This window comes from Pristis pectinata, chromosome 27 (genome assembly GCF_009764475.1).
Source record: "Pristis pectinata isolate sPriPec2 chromosome 27, sPriPec2.1.pri, whole genome shotgun sequence".
In the NCBI taxonomy this organism is placed as follows: Eukaryota; Metazoa; Chordata; class Chondrichthyes; order Rhinopristiformes; family Pristidae; genus Pristis; species Pristis pectinata.
The window spans coordinates 15833080-15856247 of record NC_067431.1 but is presented as its reverse complement, the minus strand read 5'-3'; the positions used below and the strand labels follow the sequence as shown (position 1 = coordinate 15856247).

Sequence of the window (23168 nt, the reverse complement as noted above, 5' to 3'; positions counted from 1 at the left end):
CTGGCACCAAAATGTGGCACAAAACAAAAACGTTCAGTAACACCCTCGGCTGACCGTTGCCAAACTGGACTACGTTGGCTGTTGCACAATGCAACACAAGAACGTAAGAAATAGGGGCAGGAATAGGCTATTTGGCCCGTAGAGCCTGCTCTGCCATTCGATAAGATCATGGCTGAACTGGCCGTGGACTCAGATCCACCTACCTGCCTTTTCCCCATAACTCTTAATTCCCCTACCATACAAAAATCTATGTGTCTTACATATATTTAATGAGGTAGCCTCTACTGCTTCCCTGGGCAGAGAATTCCACAGATTCACTGCTCTCTGGGAAAAGCAGTTTCTCCTCATCTCCGCCCTAAATCTATTCCCCCCGAATCTTGAGGCTATGTCCCCTAGTTCTGGTCTCACCTACCAGTGGAAATAACTTTCCTGCTCTATCTTATCTATCTCTTTCATAATTTCATATGTTTCTATAAGATCCCCTCTCATTCTTCTGAATTCCAGTGAGTATAGTCTCAGGCAACTCAATCTCTCCTCATAGGCTTACCCCCTCATCTCCTGTATCAACCCGGTGAACCTCCTCTGCATCACCCCCAAAGCCAGTATATCCTTCCTCAAGTAAGACCAGAACTGCACGCAGTACTCCAGGTGCAGCCTCACCAGTACCCTGTACAGTTGCAGCAGAACCTCCCTGCTCTTAAATTCAATCCCTCCAGCAATGAAGGCCAACATTCCATTTGCCTTCTTGATAACCTGTTGCACCTGCAAACCAACCTTCTGAGATTCATGCACAAGCACTCCAAAGTCGCTCTGCACAACATGCTGCAATCTTTCACCATTTAAATAATAATCTGATCTTCTATTTTTCCTTGCAAAGTGGATGACCTTGCATTTACCAACATTGCACTCCATCTGCCAGACCCTTGCCCACTCACTTAACCTATCTATATCTCTCTGCAGACTCTTCGCATCCTCTGCACAATTTGCTTTTCCACTCAATTTAGTATCATCAGCAAACTTAGACACACTACACTCAGTCCCCTCTTCCAAATCATCAATGTGGCACTCTCACCAGTTCTAGGATTTGCCAGTCCAAGGTCCTCTGGAAATAGTTCTGCAGGTTCTAATTAACTTAGCAAGGGCTAATTTAGGATAGAGGATTGTATGAGTGAATGTGTTAATATTTTCTTCCTCAGCAATAGAAATACACTAACTGGATCTACACTGAGAGGAACATTGGTTTGTATAATCACAAAACTAAGGTAGAAATGATCACTAACAATTTTTGGTATTGAAACTGAGCATTTTATTGGCCATGATAATTCATTAAGCTTTACAGTACTTAAAATATTCCCTATATTTTTTGTCAATAATTATCATTATATGCTAACTCCCTTACTAAAATAAAAATTTACATGCAGTACAGTTGAGATTGACTCAGTAATGCAGAGTTTGATTCATTAAGGGAAAGCTTTAGATAAATATATCAGATACAGAATGAATCAACATGATTGATCAACATGCAGGTTCTAACATGACATGAGATGGCAACATAAAATACTGGGACCGCTGAAGAGGGGCAGCAAGAAAGTAGCAATAAAGGCATCTTAAAGAGGCAGAGCAGTAAATATGTTACTAAAAGGCGCATGTGGTATGGCTGTTACTAACCCCTCAAAATCAGGGCACCCAACTTTGAACAAGTAACATCTATGTGGGACCAAAATTTTAAATAATCAAATTACAAATTTTACACAGTAAAAGAAAAATGGTGCAGCCTTCATAATTACATTCCCTCTTGTGGTACAGCAATAAGAACAATGGGGATTGATTTAAAGATGGATGCACCTTTATCCACCATTTTAAAAATTCATTTACTGGCTGTGGGTATCATTGTCAACGCTGACACTTAGAGCCCATTTTTACTTGCTCTTGAGAAGACGGTAGTCATCCCCCTTAACATTCCACCAGCCACAAGTAACATTGAGCTTTACCTGGGCAGATATGTTAGGCTATTCATTAACACCACTTTTGCAGAGGTCAGTCCCACATTGTGTCAGTGCATACTCTGCATGGTTTATCTCCTGTGCCAAAACTGGGATGTGCCCATAAATCTCTAGGTAACTTTAAATTAACTGATTCTTTAAAATGCAGACATCTTCCTTCATCTTCACTTTTTGCCAAGAGATAAAATAGTATACAGGGGGGCACAAGTCAGCTATTACCTCTGAATGAGTACTAACTGGACACAGTCACTGACCTCTACAGCTTGTTGGACATCTCAGAGTGAGATTTAGATTTTCCTCACCATCATCACCCTTTCCTCAATATTCATCTGGTTATTGCATTACAGCAGAAATCCTCAACATATATAAATTTGCACACAAAAGCAATCTGAGTTTACAGATCAATTCACCTTCAGAGTCCCATGTTAACTAACATCTAACATGAAATAATTGCAAACATCATTCAGAGAGTAAAGCCCTAATCAGATAAACTGGCTTCCTGATTTCGCACATTATTAATGTAGAGTAACAAATAAATCATCTAGGCTACAGAATGAAAAGTACTGACACAATTCAATATTTGCAGATGTGCCAGTATGAAACTTTACACTGGGACAAGTTTCTTGCAAACTGTAGGCAACTGGTGATTACACACCTTGGATGTAACTTTTCTTTGAATGCAGCAAATTGCCACATGCTAACATATTCAGCTTACTCTTATAGAGGACAAACAATAAGCCCCTTTTCGTGTTAATGCCTGCTTAGGCCACATTTTGAGTTGGCTCTACACGAGCCTCAGTCCAGAATGTAAATCAATTTCTTCCATTGCAGCATAAAATTGCACACTTTTGACAAATGGTTGCATGGAAGTATCAATGCATTAACATCTTCCCAAAGGAGACAAGGAATGCATTAGAAACCATGGGAGGAAATTAACCCTGAGATGGGATTGTTCACACAGCAATCACACTCAGACAATTAGATTACAGGTGCACGCCATGAATCATTAAACTCAACAGGATTACAAAAAAAAACAATATAATTTAGTTCTATGAACAATACATTAAACATATGCACAAATTGGAAAATCCAACATGAAGCATGTTGCAGGAATCTAACATCTCCTGGTTGAAAATAACAATGTGACACTACACGAGATATTCATCTTTCAAATAATTTGATACTTTTGATATATTACTGCCCACATTAGTAATTGTGATAAATATACACACATTTACATATATGTGAGTGTGCGCACTGCACAGTCAGCTCACTGAATGGAATGCAGAAGCCACATACTGCACATATACAACTGTTAAAGTGCTGTGATAGTGCATATGGAGTGTGTGGCCAGTGTGCAAAGACATTCAATGTGCAGGATTATATTCAAGGTGCTGACTATGCAGTTTAGTGCTCATTGCCTATGACATAAACAACTCAATCAGGACTGAACCAGATATTCTAAGTGCTAACGAATGGATTCTGCTAAACTGATTTGTCATTGCTTCAAAAAATCATAATGCTGTCATTGTGATATTAAAACTATCATACTGTGGAGGACATTTGCCTCATCTTGTCTAGACCAGCTCCCTGAAGAGCAATCCAACTTATCCCACTTCTCTGTCCTTTCCCCACTGCCCTGTATTTTTTTTTTCCTTTTTAAATATATATCCATTTCCCTTCTGAAAGTTGTTGCTGAAATACATAATGCTGTGATTGTTTAACAATCTGTGTTTTAAGGATAATATCTTTCTGATGTCAAGAGGGTGAGTGATGCAAATGAAACTATGGCATGGTTTTATCCAGTGTTGACTATGAGCAAGAACAGTTTGTGCTCTGAGCTTTATCCCAGCTTTCTATTATCCATAGAGCTGTTTACAATAAATTGTATTGCATGACACTGATGACTTATGTTCACAAAACCTTGAGTGATTGGTAATTAAACAAACTCACACAAAGGCTGTAACCCCAGATTTGTGTTACCTCACTCAATGTCTGCTTTCATTTGATACATTGCACAGTAAAGTAATTAGTGATACTTTACACCATTGTATTCAATAATCACATCATACCACGCCCCTAATGACCAAAGATTGATGGCGATCTCAGGCTCTGTTATTACTGGGTTGTCTCAAACAGGTTTCTCTTATGTCCATCATAGAAACGTTCTTCCGTTACTGGCAGGAACTTTGATCTTTTTTGTGAACTAGTTTCAGCATTAATCAGTACCTATACATGGATCATTAACCCTTTAACAGTTACAATTGTGAAAACGTACTGTAACCCAGCAACACTTTCATTAGCAAACAAAATATTGTGTAAAAAGTGCAAAGATTGTGAGTAAATTCACAAGACTATTTTGTTTTTGGTTCTACATGAATCTCATCTCCATCTCGAATGCTAAACGAGTGAAGAGCACGTGTGCTGAATCTCATTTCTTCTGGTCCAAAAGTTTTTACCATGTCTTGGTCAATGTAATACAAGCGCATATTATTGGTTGACAACTGCACGACAGTCCGAAGTTGTTTCTTCAGATCAGCCACAGTCTGATCGAGACGAATATTCATCACTTCAACTTTACCTTCAAAGTGAACTTCTACCTTGGCACGACTCTGGGGTCGGAGGTCAACCACAGCCAATGGTTCCAACACACCATATTGTGTTACCAGTTCATGATATCTGGAAAATAAATGGACCACCATTATTATCAGATGGTCAGACCAAATACTAGTGCTGACTATGAGTGAGCAAAATGGAGGTAATGTTACAGGATGCTGATGACTTTCCCTCAGAACTGGCCAATTTTGCCATCAGCTGGAAAGGCTGCTTATCTTAAACGGTTGAATCTAATGTTAAGTCCTGAGAGCTGTGAAGAGTCTCATCAGTAGATGAGACACTTCACACGCTATTCCTGAAGCTTACACTGATCAACCAGAACCCAATGTAAGAGGCCAAAGACAGAGAGATTAGAGAAGGATAGAGAACTAAAGGGATTGGTAGATGGAAGCTCAGGATAATCCTTGTAGACTAAATGGTTGTAAAGTGATCATCGAATCTAGTTTTGTTTTCAGTGTAGAGACCACATTAATTCTGTTCTCTCCACAGTTGCTGGCTGACCAGCTATTTCTTATTTCATCAACTAGTTTCCAGGATCTCACATTGCCAGCACACTGTTTTGCTCTCTGTTGTGCTCAGTCTTCATTTTACAGATCCTTCAGATCACCTTCAATTAACCACTCTCTCTCAGCTGGTGCTGGTATCAACACCACTTCTATCATTCAGTTTTTCTTGGTCTCCATGCTAACACATCTCAATCGCAAGTGTTTCTCCGCAGCTTAAGACAAATCAACTTTTCCTGATTCTCATGAATTGACCAAAAACATTGACCATGTTTTTCTCACCACAGCTGCTGCCTAACCTGCTGAGTATTTCCAGTATTTTCTGTTTTTCTTCTCCCAGATTTCCAGTTTCTGCACTTTTTTTTGCTTTTAGAAAAGGACACCCTAATAGGATGAGATGAAGAGCTCATGTGGAGAGTAAACATTGGCTAAACCCCATTCTGTGCTGTGAAGTCAATGCAAATCTACAATTCTGTTCTGTATTTGGATAATGAAAGACAAGTTCTTACACTTTTCTTCTATCTACTTTTCACAATTCAGCATAAGAAATAGAAGCAGGAATAAGTTATTCAGCCCTTGTGTTTGGTCCAACATTCATTAAGGATATGGCTGATCTTTCAAGTCAGAATCACTGTTTGCTGCACTGATGCTGTATCGCTCAATATCCAAAATAATCCCAACAAAGCAACATTTCGCTTTTCATTCCCTAACTTGAACCCAATCAACACTTAGACTAATAGAATAACTGATTCACTACAACTCAACAATGTCGCTCTGCTATTGCCACTTTATTGTACCCCATGGAAACTCATATGCAAAAACAATTAGTGTATTCAAAATGATATATCTGAAATCAATTTGTCCAACTCATTTTTATCCTTCTGATGTTTTTTCCTTTCACTTCTTGTATGTTCCTTTTGCTGTCTTATCTACTTAGTTTCTGCATGCCCTGCACATTAGTTAAATGCTCCCTCGCAGCAATTGTGACTTGCTCATCCAACCTCAGATCTTCTCATCACCTGAAAAATTTGAACTCATCTCTTCTAGACATCGTTTCAGCCATGCAAATAAATGTCACATTATATCCATGCTTACAAATGCTGAGAGCAATCAGAGAATTCTACGCTCAAGATCTTGTTCTTCAATCTATCACTTGAAGTTTGAAGCTCCCTTTTTAGTATTCAGAATCTCTTGGTTTTAAGCTGAACTTGGGAGTACTTTCTTAGATCCTGTGTGACCTCGCGAGGACTTCTACCACTTTGCACTAATAGCATCACAGTAATTGGCATGGTAGCGTAGCGGTTAGCGCAACGCTATTACAGCACCAGCGATCGGGGTTCGATTCCCGTCGCTGTCTGTAAGGAGTTTGTACGTTCTCTCGTGTCTGCGTGGGTTTCCTCCGGGTGCTCTGGTTTCCTCCCACATTGCAAAGACGTACGGGTAGGTTAATTTGGGTTTAAAATGGGTGGCATGGACTCGTTGGGCCAGAAGGGCCTGTTACTATGCTGTAAATAAAATTTAAAAAAATTTATATATACGATTTCTTACTGCTCTATTTCTTTCTTCAAAATTACATGTCCACTATTCTGGGAGTTACTGATGCAGCATATAGAGATGGGTCTTATGTACACAATTAAGATCGATATATCAGATTGCTAGCTGGAACTGGAAATTTAAATGACGTGAACAGGCAGCATAAGATTGGAAGATCAGATGTTCTGGACTAGTGGACAATGAAAAGGTTTGCCCTTCAAGGAATGGTAAGGGACACCATTTCTTTCAAGCTGTTACTTAAACACGAAGGTAGCAGCTATAACGCTTGAAAGGAACATAGAATAATAATAGTAGTAAAGTGCAAGTTAGGTGGATGTGTAAAAATTGTGAATGCTAACTAAATGAAAGCACAATACTTGGTACCTAAACCTAGATCATAAGGTGACTTCAACTTAAAATGCAATTCAAAACATGAAATCAGGTTTCATCACAAGATGTAAAGAATTTAAGAGAATGGTGCTGATCTGATCTCACTGAAAACATGCATTAGCTTTAAGCATCCTATCTAAGGAAAGTCATATTAACCCTGGGAGAAAATCTGTAGACTCTTCACTATGATGCCACCTGGACTGAAAGGTTGAAATTATGGAGACTCTAGGCAATTTTTTTTAAAGAAATAAGAAAAAGGAAAAGGGTAATATGATTATGGCTTTAAAACAATACACAAGTCAACTGCGTAGGTTAGAATATCTCTTTTCTTCCACTAGGGATTGATGGACAAGGGAAGAGAGTCTTGGAATTTGAGCTAAATTGAAGCAAATCCAGGTAAGAAAAAATTCGCACAAAGATTGACAATATGGAATGCAGTGCTTCATAATCTAAGTAAACTGCAGAATTTTAAGAGGAGTAGATTCTAGACAATTAAGAAATACGCAGAATCAATATAATATGGCTGCTCAGGCATCTTAGAAAACAGCACTCTGCGCAGCACCTGAGCACTTCACCGTTGAGAATTAGCCCAAAAGGCCCCACATTAGCAATCATACCAATGTCTTCTTGAGACTCTTACTACACACACAGCTAGAAAAGGAGTCAGCACCTCAGCAGAATCGAGCAAGATTAGTTCAATATAGAATGCAAAAACAAATTGATTTACCAATTATGAAAGGAATATCATTTTAGTAATAAGTTTGTAATTATCCAGATAACAGCTCAAATGTTGATTATTTCCTGTGTGTTTTAAAGAATAAGTGTGAGAATGAAACACTGTCCCTGGAGTATTTGAAGCTGTCCCTATCAACAAATAAGGCAATATGAGCAGATCATGGGAGAGTTAGGCTCATACAAAGCTGGAACAGAAAGCTGTTGTTTGGAAGGGACATTCCAGCACCTGAAAGTGTCTCTGGAGATCTGAACTTGACCGGCTTCACTTTCACTCCAGCAGCACTGCACTAACAGAGTTGCTCCCAGTTAGAACCATTTGTAGTTCTGCACAATATGAGCTTTCTTCCCAACTCAAAATGGAGATAATCAGAAGCTGAAATGATACCTTAAGCAAGGAACGCTTTCCAATTCTGTTAATCAAATCCACTTTGTCGCCTGGCTGATTGCCACTTTCCCAGCCTGCTCGCTCTACACCAAAATCCCCAAATGTGCAATGATTCCATTTGCACATGCATAAAGATTCTGAAAGCACACTTTAAGAGACTGATTCAGTGAGGACAGAAGAATCATAAAATGCAAGTGTTTCAAAGTTTAGAAATACAATTGAATCATATAAAACATCCAGATTTTGAGCAACAAAAAACCCTGAATCAAAGCAGGAATTAAACAATCAATTTGAATATCAACATCAAAACCAAAAAAAAACCCAGAAGTACTTTTAACACACTATACTTTGAAGTTTGCAGAGAGAGCAATGGCATCTAAATCATAGGGCAATGTGTGAAATACAGAATTCATTGTATGAGGTTTCCTTACCAGTGGAATAAGAGCCTACCCTGCTTGACAGAGAATACAAATGTATTACCAAGGACTAATAGGTCAGTAAACTGGGCTCCAGCATTATCTTGGCCTTTTCCCTCTAGGTTTAATGCAAAGCACTGGAGGCAAGTGATGAAGAGTTTTCTTTCAGCAGGGATCAGGGCATAATTACTTTTTGGCAAAAACAGAACATACCATTCAGCAGAATAAATGCTTCCTTAGTAAAGTTATTCCCTCTTGCCCACTGTCATACTGCAGGCCTCAACCTTTTCTCTTCAGAAAGGGATCCAATTGTATATCAAACCCATTTGTTCTGATATTTTACTATCCACACTTGTTAGCATGTTGCAATGCTATTACCTTTTAGTAAAGGATCAGCCAAATGATCCTCATTCTGCTTTTATAGTTTTGACTTGTGGCTCCTGATAACTGAACCATTCACTAATATAAATAATTCAATTGCTTTCATGATCGCAATAAGCTTGTGACGCAACTATCCTATTTTCTCCCCAACAGTGGAATGGCTATGCAATGATCTTACATTATGATCCCCCCTAAATATTTATGACATAAAGCATCAAAAAGCTAACAACATTCACTGGGGTCATGTCATCTGTGGTGTATAGTCAGTCAGGTTAAAGCAATGCAAATATTCAATAGAATCATTGGCATTTCCTTTGATTGGGAATGGGGCAAATTCAGTAAAACTTCCTTCTCAGAAGTGGTCCTTAATGGATTGCTTCAGTAGACAAGTTAATTTCAAGAGCTTTTACTGTGCAAGAGTAGATGATCTAAGAATGAACATTAAGGCATAACAATACATTTTTTTTTGTTCAGGACACACACAAGGATAGACCAAGTTCCAATTGAGTCTGCAAAGCTCCTGGTCCTCTACCTGCCAGACTACTGACGTCCCTAGTTTGAGTACACCATTTAACTGATCTGACCACAAAGGCAATGTGGAATTGAAAACTGATTTACACTGGAGATAGAAGTTGGAAAATGTAAATGTGCAGAACCAAATTGCCCCTAAATACAACAATTGGAATAATTTAAGATGCCGAAGAATAAGGGAAAGAATGAAAGAATGGGAGAGCAAAGGCACTGTTAGGTTGGCAAAATGAGTAATCCATTTCAGGTACTCATTTGGAAAGATATTAAATGTTAGATTATGATTACAAATTACCAGACATGGCAAACTATGACAGAGTGCTGAACTAAGTGACAGGCAGAGTTCATCAAGAAATATTAATTTGGGTGCTAAGAGAAAAAGTAAAAAGAAATACATGCACAAATGGTAAAAATCCGTGCAGGGTAAAAGAACAGATAACAGATCTAGGGATGGAGCTACATGGATCTTTAAAAGGAAATGGAATTCTGGAAATCATTAAAAAAATTAAATATACTAATTTTAAGATTAAATGCTGGAAGACCTGCTTGGGGATAAAACCACAGGGAGGGACAGGGCATTTACTAGGAGGATGATAAGGTACTGAGCAAAACTGGTTTTGCCTGTAGTTTAGAAGAGAACTGCTAGAAAGGTTAGTGCATTCCTGATTTCTGCACCTGGGCTTTGCAGTGCAGAGGTCAGTAATATGCTAGAACATGACCTCCAGATTCTTCAGAAAAACATCAAATAGTACAGAGGACAGGGAAAAATGGATAGATTCTATACCAGTGGAATGGATGAAAAAGGATGTAGGAGTACACTTAAGGAGGAATAAAGAGGGCAAAAAGGGACCATGAGATACCTTATTTGCCAAGGATAAAGGTAAAAGAGAATCCTAAAAGTGCAGGGAGCAGGTAGTTGGGTGACCATCAGGAAAAGTAAAAGAATAGACAGGGAGTGCAGGATTCCCCTGTAGCCATTCCCCTCACCAAGAAGTGTTATTCTTTTGGATGCTGTTGGGGGTGGGAAACAGCCTTTCAAAGAAGAGCAGCAGCAGCCAGGTCTGTGGCACAACGACTGGCTCTGATGCACAACAGGGTAGGGTGGAGACGAGAAGGGCTGTAGTGTTGGAGACTCGACAGTTCAGAGGACAGACAGGAGACACTGTGGCCATGAATGGGACTCCAGGATGGTGTGTTGCCCCCAGGTGCCGGGATCAAGAATGTCTCCAAGTGGTTGCAGAACATTCTCAAGGGGCAGGGTGAACATCCGGATGCGATGTACACATTGGTACCAAGTGACATAGGTAGAAGAGGGTGATGAGGTCCTGCAGAGTGAATATAGAGAGTTAGGCAGAAAGTTTAAAAAGCAGGATTTCAAGGATTGTAATCTTTGGACTATTCCCAATGCTATGAGCTACTGACAATAGGAATAGGAGGATAGGGCAGATGAATAAGTGGCTGAGGAGCTGGTTCAGGAGGGAGAAGATTCAGATTCTTGGACCACTGGATCTCTTCTGGGGCAGAGGGGACTTGTACAAAAGGAAAGGATTGCATCTGAACTGCATGGGGGCGGGGCAGGAAATACCCTGGTAGGGAGATTTGCTAGAGCTTCTTGGGAGGGTTTAAACTAGTCTGGGAGGGGAGTAGGTCCCAAAGTAGTAGTGTGGCAGATGAGAAAGTTAGGGCAAATATTGAAGTTAAAGCAAGTCCAGTAAGCAAGGACAGGACAGGGTGCTGATGAAGGGTCTGACAGACTCAACTGCATTTGGGGCAAGGCTAAATTTGATGGCATTAGATATGAACTTACAATGGTTGATTGGGAGAGGCTGTTACAGGTAAAGGGACATCTGGCAAGTGGAGGCTCTTAGAAATGAGACAGGGAGAGTTCAGGGCCAACATGTTCCTGTTAGAGTGAAGGGCAAGGCTGGCGGGATTAATGAACCCTGGCTGAAGAGGGATATTGAGGCTCTGGTCAGGAAAAAGGAGGCATATTTCAGGTATGTGCAGTTGGGATCAAAAAATTCCATGAATATAAGGGATGAAAGGGTACAATTAAGGACAAAATCAGGAGGGTAAAAAGGGGACAAGATATTTTTGGCAGAGAAGGTAAAGAAGAATCCCAAAAGATTCTCTGAGTACACCAAGAGCAAAGGGGTAAATAGGGAAAGAATAGGTCCCTTTAAGGATCAGTATGGTCACCGATGTGTGGTGCCAAGTATGGGCAAGTAGTCTTAAATGAATACTTCTCATCTGTATTTACTGTGGGGAAGGTCATGGAAGCTAGGGAATGTGGGATAGAGAACAGTGATGTTCCGAAGCATATTGGTATTACAAAAGGAGGTATTGACAATGTTGGGGCGCATAAAGGTAGATAAATCCCCATGGCCTTGGAAAGTGTATCCCAGGAAATTGTGGGAAGCAAGGGAAGAAGTTGCAGGGGCCTTGGCAGGGGTTTTATTTTGTACCTTCCTTAGCCACAGGTGAGATACTAGAAGATTGGAGGGTGGTTAATGTTGCAGCCCTTCTTAAATAAAGGCACAAGGACAAGCCAGGGAATTACAGGCTAGTGAGTCCAACATCAGTGGTGGGAAAGTTACTGAAGGGGTACACAGAGACAGGATCTATCTGCATTTGGAAAGGCAAGGACTTATTAGGGTAGTCAGCATGGCTTTATGCATGGGAAGTAGTCTCTCTCAAATTTGATGACTTTTTTGTTTGAAGAGGATACCAAGAAGGTTGACTAGGGCAGAGCAGCAGACATGGTCTACATGGACTTTAGCAAGGCCTTTGATAAGGTTCCGCACGGTAGGCTAATCCAGAAGGATATAACACATGGGATTGAAGGTGATATAGTAAATTGGATACAAAATTGGCTTGGTGGTATGAAACAGAGGGCTGTTTATCAGTTTGCAGGCTTGTGACCAGTGTTATGGCTCAGGGATCAATGCCTGGGTCCTGTTGATTGTCATCTATATTAACTATTTGGATAATAATGTAGGTGGATACAACGGTATTTCACCAGATTTTTGGGACATTGAATATTTTAACCACAATTTATTTACAGAAACATATCTATATTGGTTAGAAGGGAACTGAATAAGTAAATGGAAAATAACACAAAAATGATATTTGGAAATGGTAGGGAAATGGAAAATACTGATGCACGATAGACACCACATAGTTGTAATCAGGAAAATGGCTTCTTCTGTGCTGTTTTTCAAGACACTATACATACTGTGGCCAAAGACAACTTTCTCTTTTGTAACTTTTTATACAATATTCAAGTCCTGGTTATTTTCCTTAACTAATCATTTTACTTTAAGGTTAAGTCTCACTTCTACGTTTACATCTGGCAGATCTCATGATTACTCAAGCTTTTTTGTTCCACAAGAAATACAGCTCACGCTTATAGCTATCAAACATCAAATGTTTAATAAAGCAGCTTTTCACTGAGAAGTCATCCTAACCACTGCAGCCTATTTAACATGCATTTACAAGTAAAGCCCAAGATAAATTGTAAGTCACATTCCAAAAGTTAAATGTCAGTCAGAAGATGATGACATTAGTATTTTACAATGAATCGTTTCTTTGTGCAGCTTACAAATAGCCAGTAGCTGCAAATGTCAGGATACATTACTTCAACCAATTACAGTGCAATTCTACACAATGACAAAGCAAATAATGAGGTGCAGACTTTATTAAAGGATCGGGCATAATCTGCACCATAAAAAAGAAACAATGAAACTGGGGATCTCTTATTAAAGGCTTTATTTTCTTGAGTTTAAGGATACTTAGAAATTGTTGAGAGATACTGGTTACTCAATACAAGGTCCAGTTATCGTTCTCAAGTTATACAGCAGTTCTGCAGTGATTGTAACCTGAACTACATTGTTTTATTACTCTCTATCTGCATCATTCAGGCTGCAGTTAACATATGAGGTAAGAAGCAAAATAAAATCTGTTCATCTATTTAAAATTCAAGCTAGGTTAACATTTTCAGCTTCTAGTTCATTCCTTCAAAATCAATCTTAACTGTGGTTAGCGTTTGACCTGTTCAAATTTGATCAGACTCTCATTGCTTGGAAGATGCTCCCTTACTGTCAGATTAACAATTAATATTGACTTGTTACTCACTGTACTTCCCAGTAATATAAAATAGATGGACTGGTACAGTGTAGATCACATTTCTCTAGTTACAACTGCAGGATCTTTATTAGTGCTTTGAGTTCAGTGAACACCTATGGTTAAACTCAAGTCTAGATATGCTTATATAATTGGTTTATGTTTCGTAAATAATTCAAGTGGTAGGATGCTGCTACCAGATGCACATTGTGCTTGCTCCCCTTTTCCTATTTTCTCCATCTCAAAACACCTGGAAATGTTTAGTTGATCCACAAGGCTGTAAGCCCTCAAGTTGAATTTTTAAAGCATAATTTCCAACTATATTAACCACATCACTTCAAAGTAGTTCTTGGATTTGTTATTAAATGGGCAAATGTACCAAATTTATTCATTTAATAATCTTTAATTCTGAGGGACAGACTGCTGCTTTCCTGGAGTGATCACACTCAGAGTAAACTGCAGACTGCTGATGCCATGTGAAATGATGCCACTAAGGCTAGAAGTAGACTCCTCTACATTCATAGCCATGTTGTTTAAGCTCCTTGGCACTTCCCTTATAACTGTTGGAGAGAGGAAAGTAGTTTTCTTCTCCATGAAGTCTGCATTTCAGTCATCCTCAGGAGGGCTGGGAAAGGGCTTGTCTCTCCTGAGCTGCCCTGCCATGTTATCTGTTGCTGCCTACAGATACTGGGAGCTTCATCAAGTGCAGACCCCTCTAACTCACTATCCAACCCATGGAGAGAGACTGTCTGAACTGATGCCTGAGAGTGAGTGATGAGGTGTGTGATGGTGCAGCCCCAGGAGGATTGTCTTCCTCAGATATCTCCAGTGCAAGAGCATCCTGTTGCTGAGAAGGACCTAAAAAAGAAAAGGAACAAGTGTTAGGATGAAAAGCAGCAGCTTGTCATTTGTGAGAATGCAGCTTGAAAATATGAAGATTGTGGTACATTTGCTGAGGTGAACAAATGTGTTAACTGGACATTCATTCCACTGAGATAATACTCCTTTCTGAATACTCATGATTTTGTTGGGGCCCAGTGATCTCCCAACCCTTATGCTCTAATTTCTATAACAGTGCCCAATTGTGACCCTGTTTCACATCTGATGATGAAATCCTCATCCATATCTTTGTTAGTTTGACTAATCTAATGCTCTCCCTGCTAATCTTCTGACTTCTACCCTATATAACCTGACTATCCTAGATTTTGTCCATATCTTGCTCCACTTTGCTGACAACCTACCTCCCAGTCTGAGAACATCTTGCTTCTGAAATCCTCAGACTTATTTCTATCCCTTCATGACCTGCATCATTCCACTCCTCCATCTCTGCAACCATGTCTTTTATATCTCTTGCACATTCTCAGTTACAATTTGTTCACTGCTAGGGGCTGTGACTCCTGCTGCCTGGGCTCCAAGATTTGGAATTTTGTTCCCTAAACTGTACTGATTCTTTACCTCTCTCTTCAAGCTGCTTCATAAAAGCTTTGATCACGTGATACCTTTATCTGTGGAATGGTGTCAATTCTTGTGTTTGTTATTGTTCCTGTATGTTGAAGATGAGAAGAATGGTAGGAGCACTTCACAGACTGTGCAAATGAACACAGCTGAAGAATTTGAGAGAGGGAGGAAAGGAATATTTTAGGGCATTTACAATGAGAAGGAAATTTAATAGTGTGCTCTTGTGTTTGTACAGGAAAGACGCAATAGAAAGAGGGAATTGTTCAGACATGAGGGAAAGGTGAAAGAAGTGCTAGGGGTGATATCACGAAGAGGTGGTGAAGACTTGCACTCACCATTGCTTCTCATGAGCTCAATGAAACCAGGTTCCGATGATGCTGCTGCAGCCTCGAACCACTCAGACATTTTCATCCAGGCTTGCTTCATTCTGGTATTTGAATGCATTACATGTTCTGGAGAGCATGTGCTCCCTCCTCCTCGCCACTTCCTCAAGGAGGATATTGCCCTTCAATCCATCTGTGTCTTCAAAAAGCCTTTCACAGTTCTTCAGTGAGAACCATAGGCTGGAGATGCAATCTCACTCTTAGAGGTGCATCCATGCTTTATGGAATCCAGCCTCAAAAGTTGGGCCACAAGTTAAATGGACAAGACGGGTGGGTTGCATGATTCATACCACAAGAAAGGGCAGACCAACAAACATTGTGAAATAAGGCCTGGGAGTCATGATGAAAAAGTTACACCCAATATACACCCAGAATTAAAATCATGTTATTAAAATTCAGTCAGACATTCCAGTTCTATGGAGGCAGTCATATGATCAAAGGGAGTGATGCCATCAACATATCTGGAAGCACAATCCACGTCTGAGAATGAGCAGTGATGGGCTGCACATAGAAAAGGAAGAGTAAAGTCAAAGGTGAATTAAAGAAAAACAAATTCTGTTAAAGTCAAGTCACCTTTGCCAAATTTGATTGGAGGTACTTCATGTAAAAAGAGAAAGTTTGTTGATTATACAGACTTTTAAAAAGATCTGCATGCAATTTTCTGCATGGATTAAAGGGCCACAGTGAATACTAATTTCATGAAGGGATTGACAGCAGAAAATAGTTAACTGTTCTTTTCAGCTGGAGATTGACAATACAGTGGTGATCTCTGAGATCAGTGTTGGGGGCATTGCTCCTTTTGATACATAGCAATAAGCTGAACCTGGGTATATGGAGCATGCTTTCAAAGAAATCAGAAGAAATATAGTATTCAACTGGAAAAGAGGGCAAGGGAATGGCAGATGGAATTTAACTCAGACAAGTGCAAAGTGATGCATTTTGGCAAGTTAAATCAGGGCATGCACAGTGAATGGCAGAGCCCTGTGGAGTGCTGTTGAACAGAGACACCGTGGGGTACAAGCGCACGGATCCCTGAAAGTGGCAACACAGGTATACAGGGTGGTGAAGGTGTATGGCATGCTTGTCTTCATTGGTAGAGGCATTGAGTACAAGGGTTGGGAGGTCATGTTCAGTTGTACAAAATGTTGGTTAGGCATTAGAATATTGAGGGCAATTCTGCTCACCACACTACAGGAAAGATGTGATTAAGCTGCAGACGGTGCAGAAAGTATTCCCTGGAGAGGAGGGCTTGAGTTATAGGGAGAGACTGGATAGGCTGGGTCTGCTTTCCGTGGAGCAAAAGAGGCTGAGAAGCAACATGAGAGGTATATGAAATTATGAGAGGCATAGAAAGGGGAAACAGCCTGTTCTGTTTCTGATTGTAGGCGTGTCTAAAATTACAGAGCATAAGTTTAACACGACAGGGAAGAGGTTTAAAGTGATCTTTGGAATAAATTTTTCACACAAAGAGTAATTGGCATTGGGAATGGCTGCCAGAGGAGGTGGTGGAGGCATGAACAGCATTTAAGAGGAATCTGGACAGATACTTGAATGAACAAGGCAGAGGGGTATAAAGTTAATACAGGTAAGTGAGATTAGTATAGATAGGCACGATGGTTGGCATTGACTTGGTGGGCCAAAAGGCCTGATTCTAAGCTGTACAATTCTGACTCTATAGTAATTGTTACATTGACAAACAAAAACAGAGCTGCACCTTACCATTTCAATTTCGTTTTTTTTTCTCTTTTGTTTCTTACTAAAGGCTTTTAAAGTAATTGTTACATTGATAATTTTGGTTTGCACCCTATCATAGATATCTGCTCTCTCTGCTCCTCCCAACTCTAAACCTTCCCCCCACCAACCCAATTCAAAATGTGATTGCTTTCGCACTTTTCAAGTTCTGGTGAAATGTTTCTCTCCGCATGAATACTGGTTGACTTGCTGGATGGTTCCAGCATCTTCTGTTTTGTTAAGATGAAGGGGAGATTTGGTAGAGGTATTCAAAATCATGAAGGGTTTTGTTAAAGGATAAATAATTATAAAGTACTGCCAATAGCAGAAGGGTCAGTTCCTAAGAACAAAGATTTAAGGTAAATGGCCAAAGGCCAGAAACAATATTGGAGAAAATGCAAGTTGAGAGTTGCTGCAATCTGGAATGCACTGCTTGAAAGAATAATGGAAACAGATTCAATAGTAACTTTCTCAAAAATAGGTAAAAATGTTAACACTTACAGAGCTATGGAAAAGAAAAATGGCATTAGATAGCTCCTTCAAAGAGCTAAGCTAGGAACAATGGGTCAAATGGCCTCCTTCCTTGTTTTCATGATTGGGCAACTGCAGATAACCATGCCATTACTGGAGGAACCACCTCGCAGAGCTGGTGGAACTAGGCTTAAAATCTGAGATTTAATGTCAGATAGCTAAACTGCAGAGGTGGTTAAGATGATCAATTTTACAGGGATGAGCCATCAAGGAAATGTGATGAAAGGGGGAAAGGAAATTAAACCATCTCAAAACTGGATTAAAGACCTCAATCTCAAGCTCATAGCAGACTGCTTCAGATTATAACCAGTGTTGTCGTGGTGCTGTGAGCAGGGAAGAAACTGGATTCAAGGGTCACATGAAAGGGTTCTGAAGAAAAAGAGCTTGAAGCTGGAAAGCAATGCAGACGGACTTTAGAGATGAAAGGACAGTTAGAGATAGCTGGTTGTTGAGAATGAGACTAGTTGAGGCAGAGACTTCTTTTCTCCAGTAGGTGGGAGAGAAGAGCTATCAATAAAGAGCAGCATCTTGAGAGAAGATGACCAATATCAATGGCTGAGCATTAGTCTGGAAAAGACAACAGGGTGTTCAGCATGGAGCAGAGTGAGGGGACAAGAGAAAGCTGCAGAAGTTGTGGGGGAGTCAAGAAGAGCTGGTGTCAGTACTTGGGGAAAATGCATGAGCGATCTCAATCTCTGAGTTATAAGCATAAGAGTCCTTCACATCATTGAGGAGGTGAAGCCAGAAGCAGAAGAGGGGTATCTGACAAGTTAGTCAAAGTAAAAACATTACATCCTGATTGCCCAGCACTTCAGGATGATGCATTGGGAGGAAACAAACTTAGGGGTGTGGTTAACAGAGAACTACAAAAGACTTCAGCAAGACAGAGGATGGCAGGATAATGATCGCAGGAATTTAATACAAAGAAATGTGAGGCAATGGAGAAGATTGAGGAGTCATAAAAGGGTGCATGCTGAGAGCATGTTTCCCATTTTTGGGGAAATCGAGAACTGAAGCTGTAGTTTCCAAATAAGGGGTTATGAATTTGGGATGAAGATGAGTTTTAATTCTTTTGTTAGAGGGTCTCAAATCTTTGGAATTCTCTATAGCTGTGGAGGCCAAGTCATTGAATATATTCAAGGCAGAGATAGTCAAGGGCTCTGGGGAAACAGCTGAAACCATGATCAGATCATCCATGATCCAACTGAATTAAGTAGCAGGCTTGGGTGGTGGGGTGGGGCACATTCTATTTGTTGTGCAAAACATTTGTTGTCTAAGACCAAGAGATGCACTGACTGCAAATACATATGCCCTTAAAAGGTAAAGTGTAAACAGATGAACAATTAAAAAGAGAGGGTAAAGTAGAAAAGTTATTAGAGCAGGTAACTTGGATTCCTCAGGAATGGAAACTACAGTGATTAATAGATTTAGGATACTGTTACCATTTCCATTGGAGCAGAGAAGGCAGAAGATCTAAAAGGAGCTTTTTAAAATTATGAAGCAGTTTGAAAATTAAAAGGCCTTCTCTTAGTGGGGAATCAAATGGGTGGTCATTCATTTAAAATATTTGTTACAAGTTAGTTCAAATATTTTTACTCAAATTTTGTAAAAGGTTCTGCTAAAGGGAAAATATTTGAGGCAGATGATGAAACAGAACAGTGGGAATAAACAGACCAATGGGATTCATTTTTGGAGGTGCCAAATATACAATTGGTATTCTTCTATGCTTTGAAACTTTTTTGATTCTAAGATTTGGTTTATAGAGGAGACTTGATACTAATCAGCATTCGAAAATGGTCCAGATGTAGACAAGACCAACTATATACAACAGCATTGATAGATGAAATGATAAATTTGTCAGAAGCAGCTGAGGAGTAGTTTTCTATACAGCCAACACTTCCATAAGTCATCTTGGACTGAGAGCTAAAGAAGAAGTTTAATGATGCAATCTGAGAGCCAGGGATGAAGGATGTGGATGGCAAGGAAAATAAGGTAGTAGTTAACAGCTTCATCACCGATCAAAGACTGCGGAGAAAGCGAAAGGCTGGGGCTGTTTGTAGATGAGGGTGGGAGAAGATTAAAATACTGTGGGTATTTCAAGGTTTTCTGACAATCACATTCAGAAATGGTGAGTGGGATTGTATATTTTACCATGCCTGAAGGTTTACAGAAATTGGTCAAAATATTTTGGGTTGTTTAGTTATTTTGAGAAGAACAATCAGATTAAGACTGAACATACCGTAAGACGAAGAATTGAGGCTCAAGAAAGTGGAATAAATTGCATTTGTTTTGGAGTTAAAACTCCTATTGTGTACTTCAGCCCTCTGGTTCATTCAATTTCTTATGGCTATCTTGAAGATATGGCTTGTCACATGATTAAACTAATTTCCATCACCAAGTAGGAAACATGCAAAGTTTACAGTATTCTTTTCTTTCACCTTACATTTTTACCAATCAACATCTTACTAAAGGTTACTATTCCATTTTTGTGTTCTAGAATTGCCTGGATTGGTATCAATGCCTGAATTCCTGGGGTAAAATTGTTGACAGGAAAACAGACCGTCTAATTTGGATAAGGAATTAAACGTACAAATTGCAAAGAATTGAGTTTTCAATCTGGACAAACTTACAAATGAAAAGGCCAAAATTCTTCTCAATGCCACAGTGCAAGTTACAGCATATCTATTTTGTTATATTTTCATACCTATAAAAAGGTAGGTTTTGAAGCAACAAGGAAAGTAATAAGAGGTATTAGAGAAAGGGTGTCAGGGAGTAGAATCTTGAATACATATCACTTGCCTTTCTGGTAAATCTTCATCTGGCTGATTCAAGTAGTAACGTATGAAAAATCGTTCCGCATCTATCCTTTCTCCTGCAACTTTACTCCCATTTAATAGAATAATAGATGGTAACCTGTTTAGAAAAAGGAAGTGAAAGTCTATCTTCAAATTGGTTTTAATGAATTAATGTACCATCAGAAACAAACAGATGACTTTGCCCAAAAATGAAAAGGTTTGTAATAAAAAGACAAAGAGGAAGGAATTGAAACTATTCTCCTCTTAATAAGCTCGAGTTCATCCAAAATTCTGCCTCTTATCTTTACTTTTACTAAGTCCCATTCCCCAATCAGCCATGCTGTCTAATCTATATTAGTTCCTGTTCTGGGAATGTTCACTTTTAAAAATTTTGATCCTAGTTTTCAAATCCAACCATGGCCTTGTTCCACCCTCTCTCTAACCTAGTCCAGTACTACAATCCTCAGGTCTCTGCACTCTTCCAATTCCACTTTTCATATTTCCAATTTTAATCACTCCCTCACTGGCGGCCATGCCTTCAGTTGCTCTGGAACTCCTTCCCTAGAGGTGTCAGTTTTTTTCTACCTCAAGGATAGTTCTTAAAACCTGAATTTTTAATCAAGCTTTTGGTCGTCTGTCTTCATAAACCTTTGATAGCTTGATCAGATTTTGTTAGATAATACTCTCATGAAGCAGCTCAGGTTATTTTATAACATTGAAGGTATTGTATAAATGCAAGCTGCTGCTGTATAATCCTTAAATTCCTTTAAGGATGAATTAGACAGCTGCTTAACAAATTAAGGATAGTGAAAATGACAAAGCAACAGGAATATGGGATGATTGTTCTGTAAAGAGGCAAAATACAGACTGCTGAGCTGACAGTGGTCAATTTCTTGCTGGACGATTTTAAAGACAGACAGACTTGCTCTTTAGAGCTTCCAACCATCCCAATGCATTTTAAGTCCAAGGACTTTTGAATTGTAGTCCATTATAACGTAGGAAAACACGACAGCCAATTTGCACAAGTCTCTGCAAGAGTAATGTGATAATGATCAGACAAATTAAGCAATGCTGATTGATGAATAAATAATGGCCAGGATACCAGGGCAATTTCTCCTGCCCTTCTTCAAAATAGTGCCATGGGATCTTTTACAATGACTTGATAGAGCAAATGGGGCCATGGTTTAACCATAAACCACATCTCTGACATTGCAGTACTCCTCAGTACTACACTGAAGTGTCAGCCCCGATTTTTGAGCTCACATCTCTGGAATGAGTTTTAAACATCGTCTGATTTACAAGAAATGGTGCTACCCGTACAGCCAAAGCCGAGATTGATGGGATTATGGTGGGATAAGGATGCAGCATTTTTGCTCAGGTGCGCAGAGATAAATGATATGTGAAAGTGGTGGTTCAGGAGGAAGGGAAAGGCAGAATTTACATTTAAAACCATGTCAGGACTGAACAGTGACATTGACAATTGTAAACTATAAACTACACGTTAAGCTCTGAGTTATATAAGCAAAGCAAATTTTAAGCTGCTTAAAGTGAAACTGTCCTGACCCCAAGGGAATTGACTAACAGACATAAACCAATAAATCATTCCAATAGAGCCAAATGTTTAGAATGATCTTAACACTGCAAGAATGGATGTGTGCAGCCACAGTAAAATAACCCCCTCTAACCCAAAGTATCATACTACCAGCCTAATTCAAGCCTTCCTTCATAGCTGACATCAAAGGGGTATCCTCCACAGACCAACCAGAATGCAAAACTTGCCACATAAGCTTTTCCACTCCCACAGGCTCAGGCACAACACCACCAACCCAAAGCATATTCTCGAGATTGATTACCTAGCTATGACGAGCTTGCGTCGTTCCTCCTCAGAATAACTCTGCAGTAATGGAATTCCCAGAAGCCTCACTTCCTCCAGTTTAGGAAATGCTTTGAGTTTATCAATGTCATCCCATGAGCTTAGTCCTATTGAATAACAGTGCTTTATTAGCATCAGCAGTTAACATTTGAGCATTCTTTTGCTTAAATAACCAAATTTTACACCAGATTTCAAATTGACTGCTATCTACTCGTGGCAAGAAAGAGAAATTCTGCCTGGATGTAATCCACATTAAAGATATAATGAGGAAAATAATGGTATCTTTTGGAGGCAGATCTTTTGAATTAGATGAACTGCAACCTAGAACATTATACAATCAGTGCAGACACTCCATACTAGTTGGTCAACATTTTCAAAGCTTTCTTTAGAAAAGAAAAACAAAAATAAAAGTGCATGGAATCAAGGTACCTGTGACATAGGTTGGTAATTGGTTGCAGGATAGGACACTGAAATTTGGGATAAAGGGAATGTTCTTCAATTAATGGAAGTGGCAAGTGGAGGTTAGTTCAAAGGATCTATTACTGTCAGCTTTTCACCAGATACGCTAATGACTTGGAAGGTATGAGAGCTGCATACACAAGAAAGCAGAAAATTTTAGAGAGAGAATAACTGTGCAAACTTGAGCAGGAAGTTACAAAAGGACAAAGTGAATGAGCGTGCAAAACTGTGGAAGTAGAGTTCAAAGTGGGCAAGGCTTGATCTGATGAGGAGTTCTGTGTTGTAACATTCTGCACATGTTGAAATTAACTGACAGAGACAGGGAG

The 23168-nt window shown here is 39.5% G+C and overlaps 1 protein-coding gene across 3 annotated transcripts in view; it reads right to left on the bottom strand.

Moving 5' to 3' along the window:
* Window positions 1-1291: 1291 nt before the first annotated feature.
* tbcelb (tubulin folding cofactor E-like b) overlaps window positions 1292-23168 on the bottom strand; it is a 50896-nt gene continuing 29019 nt past the window's right edge. For all 3 annotated transcript variants that reach the window (XM_052040152.1, XM_052040155.1, XM_052040151.1), the window contains exons 7-9: window positions 22364-22490; window positions 20515-20628; window positions 1292-4682 (exon numbers count right to left, since the gene is read on the bottom strand). In XM_052040152.1, coding sequence (XP_051896112.1) covers window positions 4358-4682; window positions 20515-20628; window positions 22364-22490 — 566 coding nt within the window. In that variant the 3' untranslated portion in view covers window positions 1292-4357. The remainder of the gene's footprint in view (window positions 4683-20514; window positions 20629-22363; window positions 22491-23168) is intronic.